Here is a 27,325-nt window from a genome sequence, read left to right as displayed (position 1 = left end):
TTGGCTGGGATGGAGGGGGAAGAGGTATATTCATTCACATCTCCTTTCCTTCCTGGCCCAGAGAGAAAAGGCCCCATACCTTGTTCCCCACCTTCATGAGCCAGCTAGCCTGCAACCCTGGTGCTAGATTGGAGCCAGTGCCCCAGTAGGGTAAAACCCCTTATCCCATTTCTGAACCCCGGAGCCAGCCAGCCAGCCCCCTTCCCTGGGGTCGGATCAGAGCCGGCACGCTCTCTATGGAAAGGCGCCATATCCATTCCCCGCCCCTCTGGGCCAGCCAGTCAAGTGTCAAGTGAAATTCCAGAGCAGGTGACATCTGATTATTCAGAATCAGGACAATAGATTCTCCCAGCACATTCTCCTCTGATCCATTCAAACATACTTCACTCAGCGCTGTCTCAAGAGTCAGTTATGTTATTTTCAACATTTTCAGTATACTAGGATCTGAATAATGGGGGGGGGGTGCGAAATGACACTTTTTGTTCCGGCCCCTGCTTCTCTTCTTTTACATATCATTTGAAAAGTTCCCAACATAACTGCTCTTCAGCAAAACCCATGAGAACAACTGGCAATGATACAATCTGTATCATTGATGACTAACAATAACTTTGCAATAGGAGGAATGGTATAAATGTGATGCTCCCTGGTTCCTGATAGGAAGCGCACACTCAAATTACTCATGGGACAATAAAAAGGACAAATAGGTCCACCTCAAGAAGGCGAACTGCAAAAGTCAAAAATGGGGCACTCATCTGGATAAGCTGAGGGATAACGGTGCAGCAAACAGTTCAAACAGCATTCCAAGTTACTATGCAGGAATCAGGAGAAGTATTAAAGAAAAAAAGTACTGATAGCCCTAGAGGTTTTTATGGTGTTGATCTCCCTTGCAGATTCTCTGATGGCTAATGTGGGCTGAGTGCCAAGAGAAGGTATTCCCACACTCACTGCATTCGTAGGGCCTCTCCTTTGTGTGGATTTTCCGATGACTAGAAAGGTCTGAGCTGCTAGAGAAGGTTTTCCCACACTCACTGCATTTGTAGGGCCTTTCCCCTGTGTGGATTCTCTGATGATTAGAAAGTTCTGATCTTTGAGTCAAGCTTTTCCCACACTCACGGCATTGCTAGGGCCTGTCAAGGTTCCTTCCCCACTCTGAACTCTAGGGTACAGATGTGGGGACCTGCATGAAAACCCCCGAAGCTTATTTTTACCAGCTTAGGTTAAAACTTCCCCAAGGTACCAATTAGTTTACCTTTTGCCCTCGGACTTTACTGCTGCCACCACCAAGCATTTAACAAATATATAACAGGGAAAGAGCCCGCTTGGAAACGTCTTTCCCCCAAAAGTCCTCCCCAAACCCTACACCCCCTTCCCTGGGGAAGGCTTGATAAAAATCCTAACCAATTTGCAAAGGTGAACACAGACCCAAACCCTTGGATCTTAAGAACAATGAAAAAGCAAGCAGGTTCTTAAAAGAAGAATTTTAATTGAAGGAAAAAAGTAAAAGAATCACGTCTGTAAAATCAGGATGGTAAATACCTTACAGGGTAATCAGATTCAAAACATAGAGAATCCCTCCAGGCAAAACCTTAAGTTACAAAAAGACACAAAAACAGGAATCTACATTCCATTCAGCACAGCTTATTTTATCAGCCATTTCAACAAAACAGAATCTACAGCATATCTAGTTAGCTTACTTACTAAGTTCTAACACTCCATTCCTTTCTGTTCCTGGCAAAAGCATGACACAGACAGAGCCTTTGTTTGTCCCCCCCCCTGCAGCTTTGAAAGTATCTTGTCTCCTCATTAGACATTGTGGTCAGGTGCCAGCGAGGTTATCCTAGCTTCTTAACCCTTTACAGGTGAAAGGGTTTTTCCTCTGGCAGGGAGGCATTTTAAAGGTGTTTACCCTTCCCTTTATATTTATGACAGAGCCTCTCCCCTGTGTGGATTCTCTGATGATTAGAAAGGCCTGAGCTTTTATTGAAAGTTTTCTCACACTCACTGCATTTGTAGGGCCTCTCCCCTGTGTGGATTGTCTGATGCCTAGAAAAGGATGAGCTCCAAATGAAGGTTTTCCCACACTCACGGCATTCATAAGGCCTCTCCCCTGTGTGGATTCTCTGATGATTAGAAAGGGCTGACCTGCTAGTGAAGGTTTTCCCACACCCACTGCATTCATAGGGTCTCTCCCCTGTGTGGATTCTCTGATGGCTAGAAAGGTCTGATCTTTGAATGAAGCTTTTCCCACACTCACTGCATTTATAGGGCCTTTCCCCTGTGTGGATTCTCTGATGCTTAGAAAGGGCTAAGCTGCTAGTGAAGCTTTTCCCACACTCACTGCATTCATAGGGCCTCTCCCCTGTGTGGATTCTCTGATGCTCAAAAAGGTGTGATCTTTGAATGAAGCTTTTCCCACACTCACTACATTCATAGGGCCTCTCCCCTGTGTGGATTCTCTGATGGCAAAAAAGGTGTGATCTTTGAATGAAGCTTTTCCCACACTCACTGCATTCATAGGGTCTCTCCCCTGTGTGGATTCTCTGATGCTGAAAAAATACTGATTTTTTACTAAAGCTTTTCCCACACTCACTGCATTTGTAGGGCGTTTCCCCTGTGTGGATTCTCTGATGCTTAGAAAGGGCTAAGCTGCTAGTGAAGGTTTTCCCACACTCACTGCATTCATAGGGCCTCTCCCCTGTGTGGATACTCTGATGGTCAAAAAGGTGTGATCTTTGAATGAAGCTTTTCCCACACTCACTACATTCATAGGGCCTCTCCCCTGTGTGGATTCTCTGATGCTCAAAAAGGTGTGATCTTTGAATGAAGCTTTTCCCACACTCACTGCATTCATAGGATCTCTCCCCTTTGTGGATTCTCTGATGCTGAAAAAGTGCTGATCTTTGAATGAAGCTTTTCCCACACTCACTGCATGCATAGGGCCTCTCCCCTTTGTGGATTCTCTGATGCTCAGAAAGGCCTGATCTTTGAGTGAAGCTTTTCCCACACTCACTGCATTCATAGGGTCTCTCCCCTGTGTGGATTCTCTGATGCTGAAAAAGTGCTGATCTTTGAATGAAGCTTTTCCCACACTCACTGCATTCATAGAGCCTCTCCCCTTTGTGGATTCTCTGATGCTCAGAAAGGCCTGATCTTTGAGTGAAGCTTTTCCCACACTCACTGCATTCATAGGGCCTCTCCCCTGTGTGGATTCTCTGATGGTCAGAAAGGCTTGATCTTTGAGTGAAGCTTTTCCCACACTCACTGCATGTATTTTTCCTCCTTCTCCTGAGGATTTCCTGCTGGGTTGTGGTTTCCTTGAGGCCCTGCTGAGTTCCCCGACACGAAATAAATTTACCCATTTTCTCCAATGGCTGGTTTCCCTGTTCTCTTTCTGGTCTGTGATGAATCGCAAAGGATTTTCCCTGCTCATGACTCCTGGACACATTCCTTTTCCATCTTTGCGATAATTCTCTGTGTTTATCCACTTGTTCAACATTTTCCTGCTGAGAATTCTGCTCCTCCTTCTCACAAAGAATTGCATCACCTGCTGTGATAGAGAGAGAAACCTCAAACAGGGATGGAACGGGGAAGACCAAACGAAAACATGTGCTGGAGAGGGGTCAAATAAAAATCAGGTCCTGAACTCCCCCAAACTCTTCCACCAAATAGGAGAGAGGAGCGGGATCAATTCAGCCTTCACATCCCATCCAAATTCACAGGGGGAAGGGAGGAAACTTCTGCCTGGTGTCTGCTAGGATCTATAGGAAGCCATGAGCTATATTTACCCTGAGGATACGACCCCTGCTAGAGACAATAATGAACTGAGAGACCTCCCAAGACTTTGTAGGGCATCCCAGAGGTTTCTTTCAGGCCCTCATAGATTCTGAGTTGGTTGAATGTTTCCTCACCTGTGCAGGGAGCTCTCAGGATCTCTCTTTCCTCTGGGACCCATGGTTCTTCCCCTTGTTCCAGCTGGGAGATCACATCAGGTTTGGAAACTGGAAACCCTGCTCAGATGAAAAAAACAAATGTCTTCAGTTGATGTCACAAGACTTTGTCATAAAAAAAACAAACATTCTATTAAAAAACATTCTATTAACTTCAGTGCTTAGTGTGAGCTGGTGTGCCTGGGGCAGTCCCTCACTGAAAAGGCCAAGGTCAGGGCAGGCTGAAAAAGGGATAGCATATGATTCCCAAACTGGTGGTGAACACTGAAGTTAAACTCACCGACCAGTCACAAACTGCTTCTCCTCACCCACACTGGTTACCGAGAAGCTGAAAAAAGAAATCACACAGCCCCCTTTATTGCATTCCAGTTCTCTGAGTCCCACTCAGCACGGAGGTCCACTGCAGTCAGAGGTTATTTAAAAACTCTGCTCACAAAGAAAATGTTCTTCTGATCCCAAAGGGTTAGCACCAGTACCAGGTCACGATACGTTTGGATCTTACCCAAAATACCATGCTGCCAGCCAATCCTTTAGCATCTAAACTAAAGGTTTAAACAAAAGAAAGACAGAAAGAAGTGAAATGGGAAAGTAGTCAGGTTCATTCTGAAATCTGTATATCAGGTTCTCAGAAGTACTGGTGAGTTAGTGGCTTGAAAGTCTATCTGGAACACATCCACAGCTTGGATGGGTCATTCAGTCCTTTGTTCAAGGCTTCAGTTTGTAGAGAAGTTGCTCCAGAGGTAGGAAGAGGGATTGAAGACAAAAGGGAGATGATGCAGCTACCCTGTTTATATGCCTTTTGCCATGTGGCTTGTACTTCCTGTGCCCCAAACACAAGTTTCAAAGCACATGGCATGGAAAAGCCTTGGAGTTCTCAGTACACAGGCGCACCCCTGCATGTCTTGCTGACTGAATAGGTGTATCCCCTTGGTCCTTTCCATGGGCTCATTGTACAGCTGATGACCCTGGATGGGCCATCGAACAGGCTAGGCAGTGCTGACGCCAATATGTCTGGAGGTGTCACCCAGAAACACTACACAAGTCTGGAAATACAAATATACCCTACATCTCTATATCTCACAATACAAAGGTGATACAAAGAGAAACAAAATGATCATACCTGGAAAATCATATTTTCACTGACAGCTTACATGGCACATCTAGCAGGATTCATTGCAATTTTATCATATTGGTATTAATTATATAGTAATAATAATAAAAGAGTCTCACAATTCCACATAGTGTCACACTGAGTAAACCAGTGAATTCCCAGGACCAGCTCCCCAGGTCCTTTAAGATGCCAAATACCCACATATCGGCTGGGAAGAAACACAGACAGACATTGTGTCAGTCTGTACCCCTATGTTCACTCTTCCGGAAAATTATGATCAATTTGGGACATAGTATGGCTTGTGAGATATCATTTGAAATCACATAATCTACTGAATATTATCCTCCTGTTAAAATGTGGAGCAACACTGTAAGTAAAGTTATGAGATTTTACTGTATGATATTACTGAAAAGTTATAATTTTGGGGAACACCCACAGACCAGTTCCCTCAGAGGCCGCAAGGCAAACAGCTGGTCAAATAGCCATTCTGCGGCAGTGGGAAGGTGTGAAGAAGACATTTACATTCCTTGAAAGGGACCACTCGAAGCTCATATCTACAACAGACAGCCTGTCACCATCACTCAGCTGAGAACTGAAGTTGTTTCTAGTACAAAGGACTGAACTATAAAAAGAGGTGAGCAAAATACTTGAGACTCTCTCTCTCTCTCCCCCCTTTCCCTCTGTTCATGACAACTCCTGAAGAAGTGAAGTTGGGCGGCAGGGGCAGGTTAGGGGAGTCCTGGCTGAAAGGACAGCCACCAGCCTGTCTCAACATATGGTGAGAGAAACATTTGCTTTGAATCCGTTTTAGCTTTTTAAGTTAGATGTTAGTTTGTGTTTTATCTTGCATTTCTTTTGTAAACAATTCTGACTTTTAGGCCTCATTGCCTGTAGTCACTTAAAATCTTTTTTTTTTCGGTAGTTAAGAAGTTGGTTTTATTGTTTTATCTAACCAGTGTGTTTGTATTAAAGTGTGTTGGAAACTCCATTTGGAATAACGAGGCTGGTGCATGTCATTTTCCACTGACAAAATGACAGACTTCGTATGAGTTTGCATTGTTCAGCAGTGTGCTGGACAATGCAAGATACACATTTCTGGGGGAAAGGTAAGGGATATTACTGAATGCAGGAGCTCAGCAGTACTAGATGTCAGGATAGCACGTATTGCAGCCCATTGGAAAACACAATCCCAATTATACATAGAAAATGATAGGGTCTAAATTAGCTGTTTCCACTCAAGAGCGGGATCTTGGAGTCCCTGTGGAGAGTTCTCTGAAAACGTTCCCTCTAGGTAAGGAGGCAGTCAAAAAGCAAACAGAATGTTGGGAATCATTAAGAAAGGGATCGATAAGAAGACAGAAAATATTATATTGCTTCTCTATAAATCCATGGTACGCCCACATCTTGAATACAGCATGCAAATGTGGTTGCCACATCTCAAAAAAGATAGACTGGAATTGGAAGAGGTTCAGAAAAGGGAAAAAATATGATTAGGGGTATGGAAGAGCTTTCGTATGAGGAGAGATGAAAAAGACTAGGCCTTTTCAGTTTAGAAAAGAGACGAAAGGGGGATATGAGAGAGGTCTATAAAATCATGGCCACTCTTGAAAGACAGGACACTGGGTTACATGGACCTTTGGTTTGACCCAGCGTGGATGCTCTTATGTACTAGGGAATCTAGTGAGCCCAGTGTAACGGGAGGGAGTAGGAAAATCCCTGGGTGTGGAGAACACTGGGAAATTAGAAGCTATAATTCAGGAGCAACAGATGCTAATTAGTGTAGAAAAGCAGAATGTGAAAAATAAAAATCGGGGTCATGTGACAATGAGGTAATCAAAAATCCAAGGAGCCTGCAGAGAAGAGAGGTGGTGGCTATCACACGTGCGGATGGAGAAGCAAGACTCTCCATGTCTCAGGAAGTTTCACTACCAACATAAGCCATTTTCACACGCTGCATTGCAATCCAGACCAGTGAGGACTTGTGTCATCTGTAATCCTGAGTGAGATTCAATGTTCTGCTGTTGGAGCTCCCCTGTCTGGATACCCCCAGCCAGCATTCAAGGACGCATTGGGTGTCTGTGCGATAAGTAGCCCTGGACCAGCAGCTCTGACTCCAGCAGCCTGCTTGTTACACCCCAAGCACATTCTGGTCCGGGTGGAGTAGGCTCAGGGTTTCCGAGAAGGCCGGGGGTAGGAAGCTTCTGTTGGTTATGCTGGACCTAAGCCCCAGTTTTACTTGAGCAAAAAGAGATATCTGAAACTGTGCGATACTGCTCCTGTGCTCTGTTCCCAAAGTGTTCTTCAGCAGGGGAAGGTCTCTGGTCGTGTGTGTTACTGGCATATTGGGGTGATGCTGAAACAGGACAGAGCAGAGTTGCCATTGGGGGGTGGCGTGAACCGTATCTCTTCATTTCCCCTTCCAAAAACTGAGGGGACGGGAATCCTTACCCAGCGAGGTCACATTCTTATAGTTCTCCTGCATGACATCTCTGTAGAGAGCTCTCTGAGCAGGGTGCAGCAGAGCCCACTCTTCCCTGGTGAAATACACAGCCACCTCCGCGAAGGTCATCAGCCCCTGAGAGAGCAAAAGTCCAACACTCAGTAGCTGCTGCCCCACTATTTGTGTGGGAGAGGAGCGAATCAAATGGAAGCTCTGGGTGGATCACGGTCAGAGTCCTACCCCCACCTCGCTCAGAGCATCCTGGAACCACCAGGGTGAGGAGACGAAGACAGAGCCCCACCTCTCTCCCACCAGATCCATCACACACCTACTAGCCACAGACTGATACAGGAGATGGAGCCCCCAGCAGGCTCCAGGGAGAGCTCCCTGGTAGGAAGTCAAACACGCTCCTCAGTGCGAGGAGCTGGATATGAAGGGAGGGGAATCTCCCCTAAGCCTGACTGGTGGGTGCCCCCTTCATATCTCACGGCACAAGCGGGTTAGTCGGGTCAGGCTCCCGCACTATGAGTCTGGTTAGTTTTCCTAGCCCCATGTAAGTGGGTTATTTTCTGATCAACAAATTAGAGCATTTCCACCTCCCAACTCATGGGTCTGTTCCCAGAATCTAGGCCACTTATTCAATAACTCCTAGCAGGTTTGCCACCCCCCGTCCTCCTCCCTTTCTCCACCTTGTGGATTTCTTGCCCCGGACCAACCTCCAAACCAGACTGCGCAAACCTTCCCATCTCTGGTGTATTTGCTGTCCCCCTCCCTCCAGAAGGAACCCACCCAAAACTCCCCAATAATCCCTACCTGAGCTGAGTCCACTGCAGCCATTACTCTTCCCTGTCCAATGGGAGGATGGGAGGAGCTGAGGTGGAGGATGGACATCGTTCTGCAGCCTGGGAGGGCGAGAAGCGTAATTGTGGGGGTTTCGAACAGGCTTTAGTTAATTTCACATCAGAATTCCCCCAGGGCCCTTTCCCTGCAGACAGATATCCTAGATTCTGCCGTGCTGGAAAAATGCTTGATCTCTTTATTACAGTGTAGACCTGGCCCCTCCTGCCAGGCTAAGCCCACAGAGACATTTTTAACCTCCCTTCTCCCTCCCCCCACCCCGTAACAAAGTCTCTCAACACATTGCTAAAAAAGAGCAAAACCAAAGGAGTCACTCTGGGGGATTCCCTCGGACATGGACCCCACGGCAGCCACAACCGAGCAGGGGGAATATGGAGTCAGGAACTGGCTTTTCCTCTGTCTGATCCTTTTCTTGTTCACTGGAAAGTGATTCTGCCCAGGGATGCTGCAACACATGTGTCTGGGTGGAGTAGAGCTGGAAATCTCTCTTCCCACTCATTTCTACCACTGCCGCTTTCAGTCTCTCCTTCAAATGTCCTCTCTCCCTGCCTCTCTGGCTAGGAAAGTCCCATTCCTGGATTCTTCGCAATCCCATGGCTGCATTTTCTCCTGGCAATTGCTAATGGGAGGAGAAATGAGGAGGGGCTGTTTGTGCAGAGTCACTTTCTTGCCAGTCCCCAGCACTTTCTCTGAGATCCTTCAGTTACCTGAAGTTTGTGGCTCAGAATTTGTATTAACAGAGCCCAGGTCTGCCCCAAGGGGCTGGTACCAGCTGGAGAAAGTCAGCACCTGGGCCGGGCAGAGAAGAAACTTTAATTAAGGTAACTTCCCAGCACAGAAGCCCCGCTAGGGTAGGAGCAGCTGCTAAACCTGGTCTCCCAGATCACAATGGAGGCTGCAGTGTCTGACCCAGGAAGCTGAACCCCAATATCCTTAGGAGAGAGGGACAGAGCCTTTGAGCAGCCTTCCCTCCTTTAGCTCTCTGGGGAGAGCAACTAATGAGAGCACCTCCTCACAGGGAGAATTGCTAATCTCATTTGCCCCACTGTTCATCTGGAGTGACTCTGGATTAACAATGGTCTCAATGAAACCAGATTTCAGAAAGGATGAGTCCAGAGTGCTGTGGAAGAGGTCACTGTGTAGCAGTGCTAACCCCCTTCCCACCTCCCTCACCCCCCAGATCTAGGAGAAGGACTCAGGACACAAATTTAGTAGCAGTCCCCAGAGCCTCTGCCATGCCCTTTGCCTGGGACCCCCCTCCTCCCATTTTGCAAATTAGAGAGAGGAAAGTGGAAAATCAGAGGGATTTTATATCAGTTGTTGATAGGAGGTAAAATCTGAGTGTATTTCACATCAATATTTGAAAAATGAATAGAGAGGAAATGGGCAAGAGTTTCAAACATTTTATTTCCATGTTGAAGAATCTGAGAAAAGGTGTAAATCTGAGATTTTCTTCGTATTTTATAATTAAGGGAGACAGGGAAAATCTCAGGGCATATTCAATTAGAAATGGACAACTAAATAAAAAGTGGGGCAAATGTTTAGGGTATTTCATAACAATCTTTGATCTGCAAAGAATACATGTCACAAAGTAAATAATTGATAACATGAAAAAAAAACCACCAAGATCACAGGGAATTTTATATTGCTATGAAATAACTAGTTGGAAAAGGGGGACTGTTTGACTGGATTTTATATGACTGTGTAATACATAAACAGAAAGTGATGGTTCCCCGTCTGCCTCCATTCACAGGGGCAGCAGGGAGACCTTTGAGGAGGCGATTTAAGAGGGCATAGGAGGAGGAGGAGCTGGAAGGCTTCCTGGGTGAGGGAAGGGGGCAGCAGTGGGGGATGGGCAGGTGAGGGTCAAGGGATAGCTGGGGGCAACTGTGTTGGCAGTTTGGGGCCAGCAACTGGGATTGGGAAACCGGGGTCTGGGCAGTCTCCACGGGGGACACTTGCTCCTCGCTTCCCCCACCCTGGCGGAGAAGAGGCGTCTCATCCCATCCCCACTCCAGGGGCAGACATGTTTTGGGCACGACTCAGGGAACAATTTCTCACCTAGACACGGACAAATCGCTGCAGATAAAATGGGTGGGAAAATGCCCCACACCGGAGATTTGAAATTGACATTTGAGAAAAGGGGAAGAACTGGAGAGAATTTGTATCAGGGTGTGAGCGGCACCAGCGGGGAAAGGATCCAATTCACTCACCTCCCGCCCCCCCTTCTCCCCCGGGGGTTTCCTGAGGCTGCACAGGGACCGTTCAAGGCCCCCCCCGGACCCCCCCCAGGTCCCGGCGGCGCGGGGCAGGGCCTGGCTGCGGCTCCCCTGGGGCTGGGCAGCCCCGAGGCGTCTCCCAGGTGCGGCAGGACGCGGCCCCGCGGAGGAACGAGCTCCTGGCCGCAGCCTGGGGCCGGGCCGCCTCCGGGGGGGGCCGCTCGCTGCCCCCGTCCCCTCCCGGGCCTGCCCGGGCCCTGTTGCCGGCAGAGAGCGGCCCCCCAGCCCGGCCCCGCGGGGTCGGGGTCTCCCAGCCTCGCCCCTTAACCCGCTGCCCCGTCCAGACCCCGCCGGGGGGCGCTGGGCTCCCGCTGGGACAGCAGCTCCGAGCCCCCCCGGGCGCGGCCCCCCCCGGGAGCAGGTCCCGGCGCCGCCCGAGGCCGGGTCCCCGCGGACACTGGGGCAGCGTCACCGCCCCGCCCCCGGGGCTCGCTCCGGTACCTGGAGGCGGCAGCTCGGCAGCGGGGCGGGCAGGGCCCGGGGCGGCCCCAGCGGGAGCAGGGCGCGGGCCGGGCGCGGGGGGGTTAATGAAGGTCGCCCCGGCACAGACCCTGCCGCTCAGCCCGCTCCCGCAGCAGCCGGTGAGCTCTGCCTCTGCGCACGCGCGACTTCCGCACACCTGCATTTGCGCATGCCCACAGCTCGAGCGACACAAAACGCTTCTCCGCCTTAGAAGAGGCGCCAACGGCTCCGCGCGAGCTCGGCTCGGTCTCTCCGATATGGCGTCACTTCCGCTAGTGAGAGAGTAAGGAACTACATCTCCCAGCGTGCCCCGGGGGCGCTTCCGCCTTCTTCAGCTTCGGTTTGGGCAGGTGCCGGGATCAGCCTGATTCCCTCCGGCCCCTCCCCCACCCGGCGCCTCTCAGACCCGCCCCCCCGCGGCCCGTTGCTGGGGCTCCCGGGGGCGCCGCAGGCCGAGGGGCGGCTTCTGCCCCGCGTCGGGACGAGCCCCGGGGGCAGGTGTCGAGCCGGGCGGGCTCTGTGAGATCGCGCCCCGGGGCGGCCGCTGCCGGCGGGGAGCCCGGTCTCGGCCCGCGGCGCCTGCGGCAGGAGGGACCCTGGCCAGGAGGAGGTGCTCTGTGCCCTGGCGAGCTCCTTCCCTGGAGCCGCTGCGCCGGTGAGTCTCCCCCTCGCTCCAGGGCCTCTGGCTTGGGGGAGATTTTCTGGCCAGAAGCAGCAGGAGAGCAATGTATGTGTAATATAACTATGTGAAAACCCCCCACCTTTCCCTCTTGCCCCCCAGGCCACGAGGGTAAAAGAACTAACACGCTGGATACCGGTAATATTCTAAACTTTTACTTTTCTTTATGGGTCAGTCGGGCACATCTGTGCAAACTCATGAAGAAAAAAGAAAAGGAGGACTTGTGGCCCCTTAGAGACTAACCAATTTATTTGAGCATGAGCTTTCACTGAGCTACAGCTCACTTCATCGGATGCATGCCGTGGAAACTGCAGCAGACTTTATATATACAGAGAGAATATGAACCAATACCTCCTCCCACCCCACTGTCCTGCTGGTAATAGCTTATCTAAAGTGATCATCAAGTTGGGCCATTTCCAGCACAAATCCAGGTTTTCTCACCCTCCACCCCCCCACACAAATTCACTCTCCTGCTGGTGATAGCCCATCCAAAGTGACAACTCTTTACACAATGTGCATGATAATCAAGTTGGGCCATTTCCTGCACAAATCCAGGTTTTCTCACATCCCTCCCACCCCCATACACACACAAACTCACTCTCCTGCTGATAATAGCTCATCCAAACTGACCACTCTTCAAGTTTAAATCCAAGTTAAACCAGAACATCTGGGGGGGGGGGTAGGAAAAAACAAGAGGAAACAGGCTACCCTGCATAATGACTTAGCCACTCCAAGTCTCTATTTAAGCCTAAATTAATAGTATCCAATTTGCAAATGAATTCCAATTCAGCAGTTTCTCGCTGGAGTCTGGATTTGAAGTTTTTTTGTTTTAAGATAGCGACCTTCATGTCTGTGATTGCGTGACCAGAGAGATTGTTCTCCGACTGGTTTATGAATGTTATAATTCTTGACATCTGATTTGTGTCCATTTATTCTTTTACGTAGAGACTGTCCAGTTTGACCAATGTACATGGCAGAGGGGCATTGCTGGCACATGATGGCATATATCACATTGGTGGATGTGCAGGTGAACGAGCCTCTGATAGTGTGGCTGATGTTATTAGGCCCTGTGATGGTGTCCTCTGAATAGATATGTGGGCACAATTGGCAACGGGCTTTGTTGCAAGGATAAGTTCCTGGGTTAGTGGTTCTGTTGTGTGGTATGTGGTTGTTGGTGAGTATTTGCTTCAGGTTGCGGGGCTGTCTGTAGGCAAGGACTGGCCTGTCTCCCAAGATTTGTGAGAGTGTTGGGTCATCCTTTAGGATAGGTTGTAGATCCTTAATAATGCGTTGGAGGGGTTTTAGTTGGGGGCTGAAGGTGACGGCTAGTGGCATTCTGTTATTTTCTTTGTTAGGCCTGTCCTGTAGTAGGTAACTTCTGGGAACTCTTCTGGCTCTTCATTGTGTAAAGAGTTGTCACTTTGGATGGGCTATCACCAGCAGGAGAGTGAATTTGTGTGGGGGGTGGAGGGTGAGAAAACCTGGATTTGTGCTGGAAATGGCCCAACTTGATGATCACTTTAGATAAGCTATTACCAGCAGGACAGTGGGGTGGGAGGAGGTATTGGTTCATATTCTCTCTGTATATATAAAGTCTGCTGCAGTTTCCACGATATGCATCTGATGAAGTGAGCTGTAGCTCACGAAAGCTTATGCTCTAATAAATTGGTTAGTCTCTAAGGTGCCACAAGTACTCCTTTTCTTTTTGCGAATACAGACTAACACGGCTGTTACTCTGAAACCTGTCATGAAGAAAAATAACCCAATTCGCCAACTGCCTGAAATCACCCAGGCCCAGGTTCAGACAGGCAGTTTGGCTAGTTTACATCAGGGATCCGAAATAGAAAGAGTATCTGCACAAGCAGAACAAATTATAGCACACCACTGGATCGAACTCTGAGTTGTGAAGAATATGTACGAAGGCTACAACAACCAACAGGAATGCACTTTTATCTAGAAAACCATGATTACATCGAGTCTCCATGACTAGTGATTTAAATGAATTTGATTGAAATCAAATCCACCATGCTGTATGGCCAGTATCGCAGCCTTATTTACACGTTTATTACCCACAAAATCTGAATTGACACTTTCTCTGCATGACAAGATGCTTAGTCGCCATTCTCAAAATACACATGAGACAAACCCTTGATACCGAACACATTTTTTGGAGTAGAAAGAACCAAGCCAACATTCCTATATTTCCTATATTTTCAGGACTTGTGTTGTTTTCCTTAGTTTTATTAGCAGTGAGAAAAAGGCCTATGTCTGCATAATGGGGATACAAGATATATTAGACACACCTGGATTATTCTTCATTGGTTGATAATGTCAGATCCTTCTCATTCTCAGTATGCTGAGCTGAGCTGAGGTGTCTGTCTTCCCATCATCCAGATTGCTGGGTCAATCATTTCTCACTGTTCAGTCTTTGTACCTGAGGTGTTTCCGGTTCTTCTTGTAGGCTCTCATTGTCCACCTTTTCTTTCTTCCCCCCACTTTCTGTAAGGCTCTTTTGCTGTGACCTGGATCAAACAGCACCCACTGTATAGAGGTATCTGATCTTGGTCAAGTAGTCCCCATTGTTCAGAGGCACAGTTCCTGGGATAATCTTTATGTGTTTGTGCATTCCTTCAATAAGCTGCTAACGTTGTCTGGCCTCATCCAACAGAGCACATTTTAAATACAGAGACATGCTCAATATTTCTAGCCTCAGATACAAACATTACATGCATACAGGTTGGCTAAACACAGTCAATAGGTCTTAAGTTTTGCGATAATACCCCACATCAATCTTGCATAAGGTATATATTAGCTCTGTTATATCCATATCATAAGCTTATTTTCATAAAGAATGTAGAGTATAATGTCATACCCCACATGTATGATGGCTGATCTGCAAATACTAAAGGAGCACACACCTTTGGGTGAAAACGCTCATGACGATAGTGCAGAGCCATGCAAGTTCCATGATTCTGTGTGAGATGGCAGACAGTGAGGAGGGCCAGGCAGGTTAGTGGGTTTAGAAAAAAAGGTGTAAACATTATGTATACGTTTATGTATGGGATACATATAAAATTAGTGGATGGTTAACAATGCATTATAAGAAGTTTGAACCCATGGCCACAACCACCCCTGTCTGACCTGTTTGGTACCCAGCATACGCTGCCAAACCAAAGCTTCCCAAAATACAATGGGTGGACAGTGGGATATCTATTCATGGTGCAACTCACTCTGAAGCTACACAAGTGCTTCTGGTGAGTACCCTGACTGCTGAGGCAGGGAGTCCAGGAGGCCGGCACACAAGTGACATAGTAACCGTAGTGACTCTATGGTGACAACTTGAGTTAACCCACACTGAAACTGTAGATATGGCCTTAGGTGTATGAAATGTTTGGCAGTATGAGGGTAGACTAAGATTCATTCAGGTGTTCAGGCTCAAGGCATTGGAATTGCCTTACTGCACCCTACAGGCTCAGGAACAAAGAGGCACAAAAAAAGATAATTTATTCCTTAAAATTTCTTGACGCGAGGGTGACTAACTCATGATTTTAGAATTCTTGTGGTTGTAAAGGTATGTTGGGGTTGTAGATGTGTGTTCATTATATTTTGAAAGGAAAAGCTATGAATGGGTTGAACAGAGTTCGATCAGTCCCTCAGGATAAGTCGATTGGCTATTAGCCAAGATAATCAGGGATGCAGGCCCATTCTCTGCATGTCCCTAAACTGTCCTTTGACTGCCAGATGCTGGGAGTGGACAATGGGATGGTTCAATGAGTGCTTGACTGATCTGAGCATTCCCTTAGAAGCACCTGGCATTGGCCACTGTCACAAGGCAGGATACTAGATTAGGTGGACTATTGGTCTGACCACCAATATTTACAGCACTGATGGATTGACTCAAAACAAAGTTTTCACACTAGGCCAGAAATTCGGTCAGAGTGGAAGTCAGATGATTGAACAGAATAAACATCTGCTCTAAAAATGAGAAGAAAAAATTAGAATGAAAAATTCAGGGAATCCCAGCAGCAGATAAGACAACTTGGGACACTGCTATGAGACTCGATGCATTCAGACACAGTGATAAGGGATTCTTTGTGTCTGAGGGGATATCTGTACCATGTTTCCCTGAATTCAGTCTCAGGGATTATCTACACTGGCAAGTTAAAGAGCTCTAAGTTGCTGGCTCAGGGGCGTGAAAAATCACCCCCTCCCCCTTGCCGAGAGCAGCATGTTTGAGTGCTTTAAAGCGCGAGTGTGGACAGGCTCGGCTCCCAGTGCTCGGACCTAATCCCCTCGTCGAGGTGGATTACCAGGAGCACTGGCACCTGCGACAGCCCTTTGAAATTTGCAGTGTAGACAGAGCCTCAGTAGGTTAGATCAGACAAAGAGGAGATGTATTGACTAGGCATGGGGGGATGCCTGTGCCTTTGAGAACCCAGTCCGGGGAAGCCGATGCTGAGAGGTTCTGCCTGGGAGAGGGGAAATAAAAAAGCCTCTCGCCCCCCCGAAGAAACTATTTTGCAAGCCCTGGTGTCTCAGTCCCACTGGGGTAACTGCTGCCCCCTGTGCCCCTGCCTGTGCCGGGTTTTGCCCTCTGACACCCTCTGCCAGCGCCTCGCTCCTGGGCTTAACTCTGGCTCCTTCCCCCCATCCCTGATTTTCCCTTTAGCCCCTCTCCTAATGCTGCCTCCAGCTGCTTGACCCCCCTGACCAGTCTATTTCCGCCCCCTGCTCAGACCCTGGCCACCCCCCTGTTCCGATTCACCCCCTTGGCAACTTTTTAACCCCTGTCAAAAGCCGTCCGCAGAATCTTACGGCTAAGAAGGGCAGGGTGAAGGGCAGCGGCTTCAGCAGATGTACGGCTCGGTACCCGGTAAGTAGCACATTTCTATGCAGAGCAATTTACTACACTACACCTGGCGCACCCGACTGGCTGGACAGAGCCCGGGAAGGGGGCGAGCTGCTGGCCCCAGCCTAAGTTCACTCATCAGACACAAGGGCAAACTTTTCTTAAAGGAGCCACGTCCTTTTGTTTGTCCCTCTGCCCAGCACTAAAGGGGTCTGCAGCTGGTTTCTCCTGGCTGGAGGGGGAGCACAGGTCCTGGGGGAGACACCAGGGTGGGCTGAGGATGGCTGGCTCGGTCCTTGAGAAACCCCCCGGCCCATACTCCCCCCAGCAGCCCCCTGGGGCCAGCCCAGAAACTGCATGCCCATCTCCCCCAGTTCCCTGCCGAAAGGCAGCCCACCCCATCTGCCCCACCCCTCCGCAGCCAGCCCAGAAGCTGATTTGACCAGGCTGCGTGTCCCCCCTGGCCCAGCTTCCTCTCCCCTGAAAATTAAAAGGCCTCACACCTGCCTGCAGTGCGAGGTGGGAGCCTGCTGGGAGCTTCAGCAGCTGCAGGGGAATAGCTCATAGGCGGGGCGGGGCGGGGGGAGGGAGCTCCATGGGTTGCTCTTGCTTCCAGGCACTGCCCCCCACAGCTCCCATTGGTCGGGAATGGGGAACCGTGGCCAATGGGAGCTTCAGGTGAGGTATCTGGGGTCATGGCAAGGGCAGCATGTGGAGGCCTGCACCCTCCCCTCCAACCCCCCAGAAGGGGCCACTCAGCGACGCGGTTCCGGCCGCTTCCCAAACCCCTCCTGCACCCTGCACCCTAACCCCCTGCCATGAGCCCCCTGCTGCACCCCTCCTGCACCCCAACTCCCTACCCTGAGTTGCCTCCCGCAGTCCGCACACCTCCTGCACCCCTGCCCTGAACCTCCTCCTGCATTCCGCAACCTGCAATTCTGCAGCTCCCTCCTGCACCTCAGTCCCCTGCTATGAGCCCCCTTCTGTACCCACATCCCTCCTGCACCCCAACCCCCTTCCCTGAGCACCCTCATACACCCCACACACCTCCTCTGCCCCAGTCCCTTGCCCCGAGTCTGTTCCTGCATCCCTAATCCTCTCCCACACCCCACACTTCCTCCCGCACCCCAACCCCCTGCCCCAGCCATGCATACAATTTCCCCACCCAGATGTGGCCCTCGGCCCAAAAAGTTTGCCCACCCCTGCTTTAAGCCTCAAAGTAGTTCCACTGACTCTTGAGTAGCCATCAGCACTCGATTTGGTTGGGGTCCTGCCAGGTGTTTTGTAGGATAAAGACCTTATTTGCAAGCTCTTTGAAGCAGGGATCTGTCTGCAAACTCCAAGCCATGTGTTAATGTGCCCCAGGGCTTGTAAAAATGGTTTTTGAGTTGGTGACACACGCGCACAATGTGAAACGAGGAGACCTTGAACTTTGCCTGTTTCTCCAGGGCTCTGTTGCACTTCCACTACGTGGGTCCTCAACACTCATTTAAAATCCCCCAAACCAACCACTGGATGTTTCGCTTCCCTTCGTATTCTCAGTGTTTTCACTTGTTTGTATGTGGGTTTGTTTTGCTGTTTGTGTCGCTTTATTACTTATTGTTACTCTTCTATGTGTATAAAATATAAATCAAATTTGGAGTGGACATGGCAGAGAAATTGTATAAGCCTGCGTGAATGCCTCTTACAATCTTTTCAGATACTGGAAAGGACAGTATTAATATTTACAAGGAGAGCAGGACTATTTCTAGTTGACGCACAGATCTGTTTAGCATCTTAAGACTGCGCGATGTGTGCAGATAATATGTATGCAAGATGGTTAGCTTTACAATAGTTAGCTAATGGTACAAATGACTTTTGGAAAGATCATTAAGTGGTCCGCTGAGACCCTCAGCAATTTTCAAGTGATCCGCGGAAAGAAAAGTTTGAGAACCCCTGCTCTATGCTACCGGTATGAATCTCCTCTTGCACTGGTGAGAGTCAGGAGTGACTCCATAGAAGCCAAGGGAATCTGTAAACTGGGGGGAGCGCAGAATTCAGCCCTAAATACTTCGAGGAGCTTCACAGACACCCAGTGTAAAGCAAAGACACGCTAGAATGCTCCTTGGCTGGGATGCAGGGGGGAGAGGTAAATTCATTTACACACTCCTTTCCTTCCTGGCCCAGAGAGAAAAGGCCCACACCTTGGATGAGCTATTACCAGCAGGAGAGTGAGTTTGTGCGTGTATGGGGGTCGGGGGGTGAGAAAACCTGGATTTGTGCTGGAAATGGCCCACCTTGATTATCATGCACATTGTAGGGAGAGCGGTCACTTTGGATAAGCTATTACCAGCAGGAGAGTGAGTTTGCGTGTGTGGTTTTTGGAGGGGGGTGAGAGAACCTGGATTTGTGCAGGAAATGGCCCACCTTGATTATCATGCACATTGTGAAGAGAGTTGTCACTTTGGATGGGCTATTACCAGCAGGAGAGTGAGTTTGTGTGTGGGGGGGTGGAGGGTGAGAAAACATGGATTTGTGCTGGAAATGGCCCAACTTGATGATCGCTTTAGATAAGCTATTACCAGCAGGACAGTGGCGTGGGAGGAGGTATTGTTTCATGATCTCTGTGTGTATATAATGTCTGCTGCAGTTTCCACGGTATGCATCCGATGAAGTGAGCTGTAGCTCACAAAAGCTCATGCTCAAATAAATTGGTTAGTCTCTAAGGTGCCACAAGTACTCCTTTTCTTTTTAGAGGTAAACTCGACATGGCTCAGACAAAAGCTAACAGTTCTGCAATGATGGGGAAGGAGGAAATCTCTGAGTCACCCCATCTCCTTCCAGTGTCACAGAGGCTGAAATTATCCTTTTTTTTTCTGGCCCCCGTTTCTCTTCATTTACATATAATTTGAAAAGTTCCCAATATAACTGCTCTTCAGCAAAACCCAGAGCAACATGAGAACAACTGGCAATGATACAATCTGTATCATTGGTGACTAACAATAACTTTGCAATAGGAGGAATGGTATAAATGTGATGCTCCCTGGTTCCTGATAGGAAGCGCACACTCAAATTACTCATGGGACAATAAAAAGGACAAATAGGTCCACCTCAAGAGGGCAAACTGCAAAAGGCAAAAATGGGGCACTCATCTGGATAAGCTGAGGGATAACGGTGCAGCAAACAGTTCAAACAGCATTCCAAGTTACTATGTAGGAATCAGGGAAAGTATTAAAGAAAAGAAGTACTGATAGCCCTAGAGGTTTTTATGGTGTTGATCTCCCTTGCAGATTCTCTGATGGCTAACATGGGCTGAGTGCCAAGAGAAGGTATTCCCACACTCACTGCATTCGTAGGGCCTCTCCTTTGTGTGGATTTTCTGATGACTAGAAAGGACTGAGCTGCTAGAAAAGGTTTTCCCACACTCACTGCATTTGTAGGGCCTTTCCCCTGTGTGGATTCTCTGATGATTATAAAGTTCTGATCTTTGAGTCAAGCTTTTCCCACACTCACAGCATTCATAGGGCCTGTCAAGGTTCCTTCCCCACTTTGAGCTTTAGGGTACAGATGTTTTTACCAGCTTAGGTTAAAACTTCCCCAAGGTACAAACTAGTTTACCTTTTGCCCTTGGACTTTATTGCTGCCACCACCAAGCGTCTAACAAATATATAACAGGGAAGGAGCCCGCTTGGAAACGTCTTTCCCCAAAAAATCCTCCCCAAACCCTACACCCCCTTTCCTGGGGAAGGCTTGATAAAAATCCTCACCAATTTGCATAGGTGAACACAGACCCAAACCCTTGGAACTTAAGAACAATGAAAAAGCAACCAGGTTCTTAAAAGAAGAATTTTAATTGAAGAAAAAAAGTAGAAGAATCACATCTGTAAAATCAGGATGGTAAATACCTTACAGGGTAATCAGATTCAAAACATAGAGAATCCCTCTAGGCAAAACCTTAAGTTACAAAAAGACACAAAAACAGGAATCTACATTCCATTCAGCACAACTTCTTTTATCAGCCATTTCAACAAAACAGAATCTAACGCATATCTAGCTAGATTACTTACTAAGTTCTAAGACTTCATTCTTTTTCTCTTCCCGGCAAAAGCATCACACAGACAGTTTCCTCACTGGTCATTTTGATCACGTGCCAGCGAGGTTATCCTAGCTTCTTAACCCTTCACAGGTGAAAGGGTTTTTCCTCTGGCCAGGAGGGATTTTAAAGGTGTTTACCCTTCCCTTTATATTTATGACAGAGCCTCTCCCCTGTGTTGATTCTCTGATGTTTATAAAGGGATGAGCTCCTAGTGAAGGTTTTCCCACACTCACTGCATTCGTAGGGCCTCTCACCTGTGTGGCTTCTCTGATGATAACAAAGGTCTGATCTTTGAGTGAAGCTTTTCCCACACTCACTGCATTCATACGGCCTCTCCCCTGTGTGGATTCTCTGATGTTTAGAACGGTCTGAGCTCCTAGTGAAGCATTTCCCACACACACAGCATTCGTAGGGCTTCTCCCCGGTGTGGATTCTCTGATGAGAAGAAAGGGCTGAGCTGCTAGTGAAGGTTTTCCCACACTCACGGCATTCGTAGGGCCTCTCCCCTGTGTGGATTCTCTGACGATAAGAAAGGGCTGAGCTGCTCGTGAAGCTTTTCCCAGACTCACTGCTTTCATACGGCGTCTCCCCGGTGTGGATTCTCTTATGGTGAAAAAGGTGGGATCTTTGAAAGAAGCTTTTCCCACACTCACGGCATTCGAAGGGCCTCTCCCCTGTGTGGATTCTCTGATGATTAGAAAGCGCTGAGCTGCTATTGAAGCTTTTCCAACACTCACCGCATTTGTAGGGCCTCTCCCCTTTGTGGATTCTCTGAGGAGCAGAAAGGGCTGAGCTGTTCGTGAAGCTTTTCCCAGACTCAATCCATTTGTAGGGCCTCTCCCTTGTGTGGATTTTCTGATGCTTAAAAAGTCTTGATCTTCGAATAAATCTTTTCCCACACTCACTGCATTGATAGGGCCGCTCCCCGGTGTGGATTCTCTGATGGTCAAAAAGGTGTGATCTTTGAATGAAGCTTTTCCCACACTCACTGCATTCGTAGGGCCTCTCCCCTGTGTGGATTCTCTGATGCTGAAAAAGGGATGCTTTTTCAATGAAGCTTTTCCCACACTCACTGCATTTGTAGGGCCTCTCCCCTGTGTGGATTCTCTGATGCTGAAAGAGGGCTGAGCTTTGAATGAAGCTTTTCCCACACACACTGCATTCGTAGGGCCTCTCCCCTCTGTGGATTCTATAATGCCGAAAAAGGCCTGATTTTAAAATGAAGCTTTTCCCACACTCACTGCATTTGTAGGGCCTTTCCCCTGTGTGGGTTCTCTGATGAGCAGAAAGGCCTGATCTTTGAGTGAAGCTTTTCCCACACTCACTGCATGTATTTTTCATCTTTCTCCTGAGGATTTCCTGTTGGGTTCTGGTTCGCTTGAGGCCCTGCTGAGTTCCCCAACAGGAAATATATTTACCCATTTTCTCCAATGGGTGGTTTCCCTGTTCTCTTTCTGGTCTGTGATGAATCGCAAAGGATTTTCCCTGCTCATGACTCCTGGACACATTCCTTTTCCATCTTTGCGATAATTCTCTGTGTTTATCCACTTGCTCAACATTTTCCTGCTGAGAATTCTGCTCCTCCTTCTCACAGAGCATTGCATCACCTGCTGTGATAGAGATAGAAACTGCAAACAGGGATGGAAAGGGGAAAACCAAACGAAAACAAGTGCTGGAGAGGGGTCAAATAAAAATCAGGTACTGAACATCCCCAGACTCTTCCACCAAATAGGACAGAGGAGGGGGATCAATTCAGCCTTCACATCCCATCCAAATTCACAGGGGGAAGGGAGGAAACTTCTGCCTGGTGTCTGCTAGGATCTATAGGAAGGCATGAGCTATATTTACCCTGAGGATACGTCCCCTGCTAGAGACAATAATGAACTGAGAGACCTCCCAACACTTTGTAGGGCATCCCAGATGTTTCTTTCAGGCCCTTATAGATTCTGAGTTGGTTTAATGTTTCCTCACCTATACAGGGAGCTCTCAGGATCTCTCTTTCCTCTGGGACCCATGGCTCTTCCCCTTGTTCCAGCTGGGAGATCACATCAGGTTTGGAAACTGGAAACCCTGCTCAGATGAAACAAAACAAAGGACTTTAGTTGATTTCATAAGACTCTGTCATGAAAAAAACAAACATTCTATTAATTTAACTTCAGTGCTTAGTGTGAGCTGGTGTGCCTGGAGCAGTCCCTCACTGAAAAGGCCAAGGTTAGGGCAGGCTGAAAAAGGGATACCATATGCTCCCCCAACTGGTGGTTAACACTGAAGTTAAACTCACCGACCAGTCACAAACTGCTTCTCATCACCCACACTGGTTACCGAGAAGCTGAAAAAAGAAATCACACAGCCCCCTTTATTGCATTCCAGTTCTCTGAGTCCCAGTCAGCACCTAGGTCCACTACAGTGAGAGGTGATTTAAAAACTTTGCTCAAAAACAAAATGTTCTTCTGATCCCAAGGGGTTAGCATCAGTACAGATTACGATAGGTTTGGATAGCCCTCCATGCTGCCAGCCAATCTTTTAGTATCTAAACTAAAGGTTTAAACAAAAGAAAGACAGAAAGAAGTGAAATGGGAAAGCAGTCAGGTACATTCCGAAATCTGTACATCAGGTTCTTAGCAGTACTGGTGAGTTAGTGGTTTGAAAATCCATCTGGAACACATCCACAGCTTGGATGGGTCATTCAGTCCTTTGTTCAAGGCTTCAGTTTGTAGAGAAGTTGCTCCAGAGGTAGGAAGAGGGATTGAAGAGAAAATGGAGACGATGCAGCTACCCTCTGTATATTGCTTTTGCCATGTGGTTTGTACTTCGTGTGTCCCAAACACAAATTTCACAGCAGATGGCATGGAAAAGCCTTGGAGTTCTCAGTACACAGGCGCACCCCTGCATGTCTCGCTGACTCAATAGGTGTATCCCCTTGGTCCTTTCCATGGGCTCATTGTACAGCTGATGACCCTCGATGGGCCATCGAACAGGCTAGGCAGTGCTGACGCCAATATGTCTGGGGGTGTCACCCAGAAACACTACACAAGTCTGGAACTACAAATATACCCTACATCTCTATATCTCACAAAAGAAAGGTGATACAAACAGAAAGAAAACGATCATACTTGGAAAATCATAATATTTTCACTGACGGCTTACATGGCACATCTAGCATGATTCATTGCAATTTTATCATATTGGTATTAATAAAATACTAATAATATAAAGAGTCTCACAATTCCACATAGTGTCACACTTAGTAAACCAGTGAATTCCCCAGGACCAGCTCCCCCGGTCCTTTAAGATGCCAAATACTCACATATCTGCTGGGAACACACACAGAGAGACATTGTGTCATTCTGTACCCCTATGTTCACTCTTCCAGAAAATTATGATCAATTTGGGACATAGTATGGCTTGTGAGATATCATTTGAAATCACATAATCTACTGGATATTATCCTCCTGTTAAAATGCTTACATGGCACATCTAGCAGGATTCATTGCAATTTTAATTATTTTATTAATACCAAAATTCATATTGGTATTAATAATAAAATAATAATAATATAAAGAATCTCACAATTCCACTTAGTGTCACACTGAGTAAACCAATGAATTCCCAGGACCAGCTCCCCAGGTCCTTTAAGATGCCAAATACCCACATATCGGCTGGGAACACATCCAGACAGACATTGTGTCAGTCTGTACCTGTTTGTTCACTCTTCTGGAAAATTATGATCAATTTGGGACATAGTATGGCTTGTGAGATATCATTTGAAATCACACAATCTACGTGATATTATCCTCCTGTTAAAATGCGGAGCAACACTGTAAGTAAAATTATGAGATTTTACTGTATGATATTACTGAAAAGTTATAATTTTGGGGAACACCCACAGACCAGTTCCCTCAGAGGCTGCAAGGCAAACAGCTGGTCAAATAGCCATTCTCGGGAAGTGGGAAGGTGTAAAGGAGATATTTACATTCCTTCAAAGGGACCACTTGAAACTCATATCGACAACAGACAGCCTATCACCATCACTCAGCTGAGAACGTAATTTCTTTCTAGTACAAAGGACTGAACTATAAAAAGAGGTGAGGAAAATGCTTGAGACTCTCTCTCTCTCCCCCCTTTTCCTCTGTTCATGACAACTCCTGAAGAACTCAACTAGGGCGCAGGGGCGGGTTAGGGGAGTCCTGGCTGAAAGGACAGCCACCAGCCTGTTTTGGCATATGGAGAGAGAAACATTTGCTTTGAATCCGTTTTAGCTTGTTAAGTTAGATGTTAGTTTCTGTTTTATCTTGTATTTTTTTTGTAAACAATTCTGACTTTTAGGCCTCATTACCTGTAGTCACTTAAAATCCTTTTTTTTAGGTAGTTAATTTTGTTTTATTGTTTTATGTAACCAGTGTGTTTGGATTAAAGTGTGTTGGAAACTCCATTTGGAATAACGAGGCTGGTGTATGTCATTTTCCACTGATGAAATGACAGACTTCGTATGAGTTTGCATTGTTAAGCAGCGTGCTGGACAATGCAAGATGCACATTTCTGGGGGAAAGTCTGGGACCAGAGAATTTTCTGAGGTTCTCCTGTGGTGTACTGTAACTTGAGAGTCACTGACTAGCAGCAGTCAATACTGTGAAGCTGGGAGCGAGTTACATGCTGGAGACTGTGTGTTAACCGCCCAGGTGTGGCTCTTCTCACAGTAAAGCCGTGTAAAAGGCACTGCAGCTTGAGGAAATGAGCGGAAACAGCTGTTCAATAGTTCAGATTGTACTGTGGTTAATGTCACAGACGCTCAGTTTCAAAGAGTCTCCTAAAAACACAGAGAAAGTAAATCCTTGTCCCAAAAATCGAAGATTCCAGACAGAGGGCAAGTCTCCCTGGCATTGCTTCTTGCTGACAGAGAAGTCCAGAGACAATGAGTCAGTCCTGGGGAAGCCGGGAACAGTAAGCATGGGCTGGTGGGGTTCAGTGGAGAAAGGAAACAGGAAGGGCAGGGATATTACTGAATGCAGGAGCTCAGCAGTACTAGATGTCAGGATAGCACGTATTGCAGCCCATTGGAAAACATAATCCCAACTATACATATAAAATGATAGGGTGTAAATTAGCTGTTTCCACTCAAGAGCGGGATCTTGGAGTCCTTGTGGAGAGTTCTCTGAAAACATTCACTCAAGGTGCAAAGGCAGTCAAAAAGCAAACAGAAAGGGATAGGGAAGACGACAGAAAATATCATATTGCTTCTCTATAAATCCATGGTACGCCCACATCTTGAATACTGCATGCAGATGTGGCTGCCACATCTCAAAAAAGATATACTGGAACTGGAAGAGGTTCAGAAAAGGGAAAAAAATATGATTAGTGGTATGGAAGAGCTTCCATATGAGGAGATGTCATAAATATAAAGGGAAGGGTAAACCCCTTTGAAATCCTTCCTGGCCAGGGGAAAGCTCCTCTCACCTGTAAAGGGTTAAGAAGCTAAAGGTAACCTCGCTGGCACCTGACCAAAATGACCAATGAGGAGACAAGATACTTTCAAAAGCTGGGAGGAGGGAGAGAAACAAAGGGTCTGTGCGTCTGTCTATATGCTGGTCTTTACCGGGGACAGAACAGGAATGGAGTCTTAGAACTTTTAGTAAGTAATCTAGCTAGGTATGTGTTAGATTATGATTTCTTTAAATGGCTGAGAAAAGAATTGTGCTGAATAGAATAACTATTTCTGTCTGTGTATCTTTTTTGTAACTTAAGGTTTTGCCTAGAGGGGTTCTCTATGTTTTTGAATCTAAATTACCCTGCAAGATATCAACCATCCTGATTTTACAGGGGGGATTTCTTTATTTCTATTTACTTCTATTTTTATTAAAAGTCTTCTTGTAAGAAAACTGAATGCTTTTTCATTGTTCTCAGATCCAAGGATTTGGGTCTGTGGTCACCTATGCAAATTGGTGAGGCTTTTTATCCAACATTTCCCAGGAAAAAGGGGGTGCAAGTGTTGGGAGGATTGTTCATTGTTCTTAAGATCCAAGGGTCTGGGTCTGTAGTCACCTAGGCAAATTGGTGAGGCTTTTTACCAAACCTTGTCCAGGAAGTGGGGTGCAAGGTTTTGGGAAGTATTTTGGGGGGGAAGGACGCGTCCAAACAGCTCTTCCCCAGTAACCAGTATTAGTTTGGTGGTGGTAGCGGCCAGTCCAAGGACAACGGGTGGAATATTTTGTACCTTGGGGAAGTTTTGACCTAAGCTGGTAAAGATAAGCTTAGGAGGTTTTTCATGCAGGTCCCCACATCTGTACCCATGAAAAACCTCCTAAGCTTATCTTTACCAGCTTGTAATTTAGATTCAAAAACATAGAGAACCCCTCTAGGCAAAACCTTAAGTTACAAAAAAGATACACAGACAGAAATAGTTATTCTATTCAGCACAATTCTTTTCTCAGCCATTTAAAGAAATCATAATCTAACACATACCTAGCTAGATTACTTACTAAAAGTTCTAAGACTCCATTCCTGGTCTATCCCCGGTAAAGACCAGCATATAGACAGACGCACAGACCCTTTGTTTCTCTCCCTCCTCCCAGCTTTTGAAAGTATCTTGTCTCCTCATTGGTCATTTTGGTCAGGTGCCAGCGAGGTT

At 47.3% G+C, this 27,325-nt stretch overlaps 1 protein-coding gene across 7 annotated transcripts in view; it reads right to left on the bottom strand.

Annotated features, from left to right (window-relative positions):
• The window catches only part of LOC140897898 (uncharacterized), a 66,144-nt gene that overhangs the window by 13,950 nt on the left and 24,869 nt on the right, over positions 1–27,325 (bottom strand). The window contains exons 1-6 of one of the 7 annotated variants that reach the window (XM_073311138.1): positions 11,077–11,150; positions 9,064–9,145; positions 8,312–8,400; positions 7,507–7,633; positions 3,909–4,007; positions 1,464–3,547 (exon numbers count right to left, since the gene is read on the bottom strand). In XM_073311138.1, coding sequence (XP_073167239.1) covers positions 1,893–3,547; positions 3,909–4,007; positions 7,507–7,633; positions 8,312–8,389 — 1,959 coding nt within the window. In that variant the 5' untranslated portion in view covers positions 8,390–8,400; positions 9,064–9,145; positions 11,077–11,150 and the 3' untranslated portion in view covers positions 1,464–1,892. The other 6 variants (XM_073311137.1, XM_073311136.1, XM_073311139.1 and 3 more) reach the window with 6 other exon arrangements.

This window comes from Lepidochelys kempii, chromosome 14 (genome assembly GCF_965140265.1).
Source record: "Lepidochelys kempii isolate rLepKem1 chromosome 14, rLepKem1.hap2, whole genome shotgun sequence".
Lineage (NCBI taxonomy): Eukaryota > Metazoa > Chordata > Testudines > Cheloniidae > Lepidochelys > Lepidochelys kempii.
Note: the sequence above shows the minus strand (reverse complement) of the source record. Positions and strands in the feature narration are given on the sequence as shown.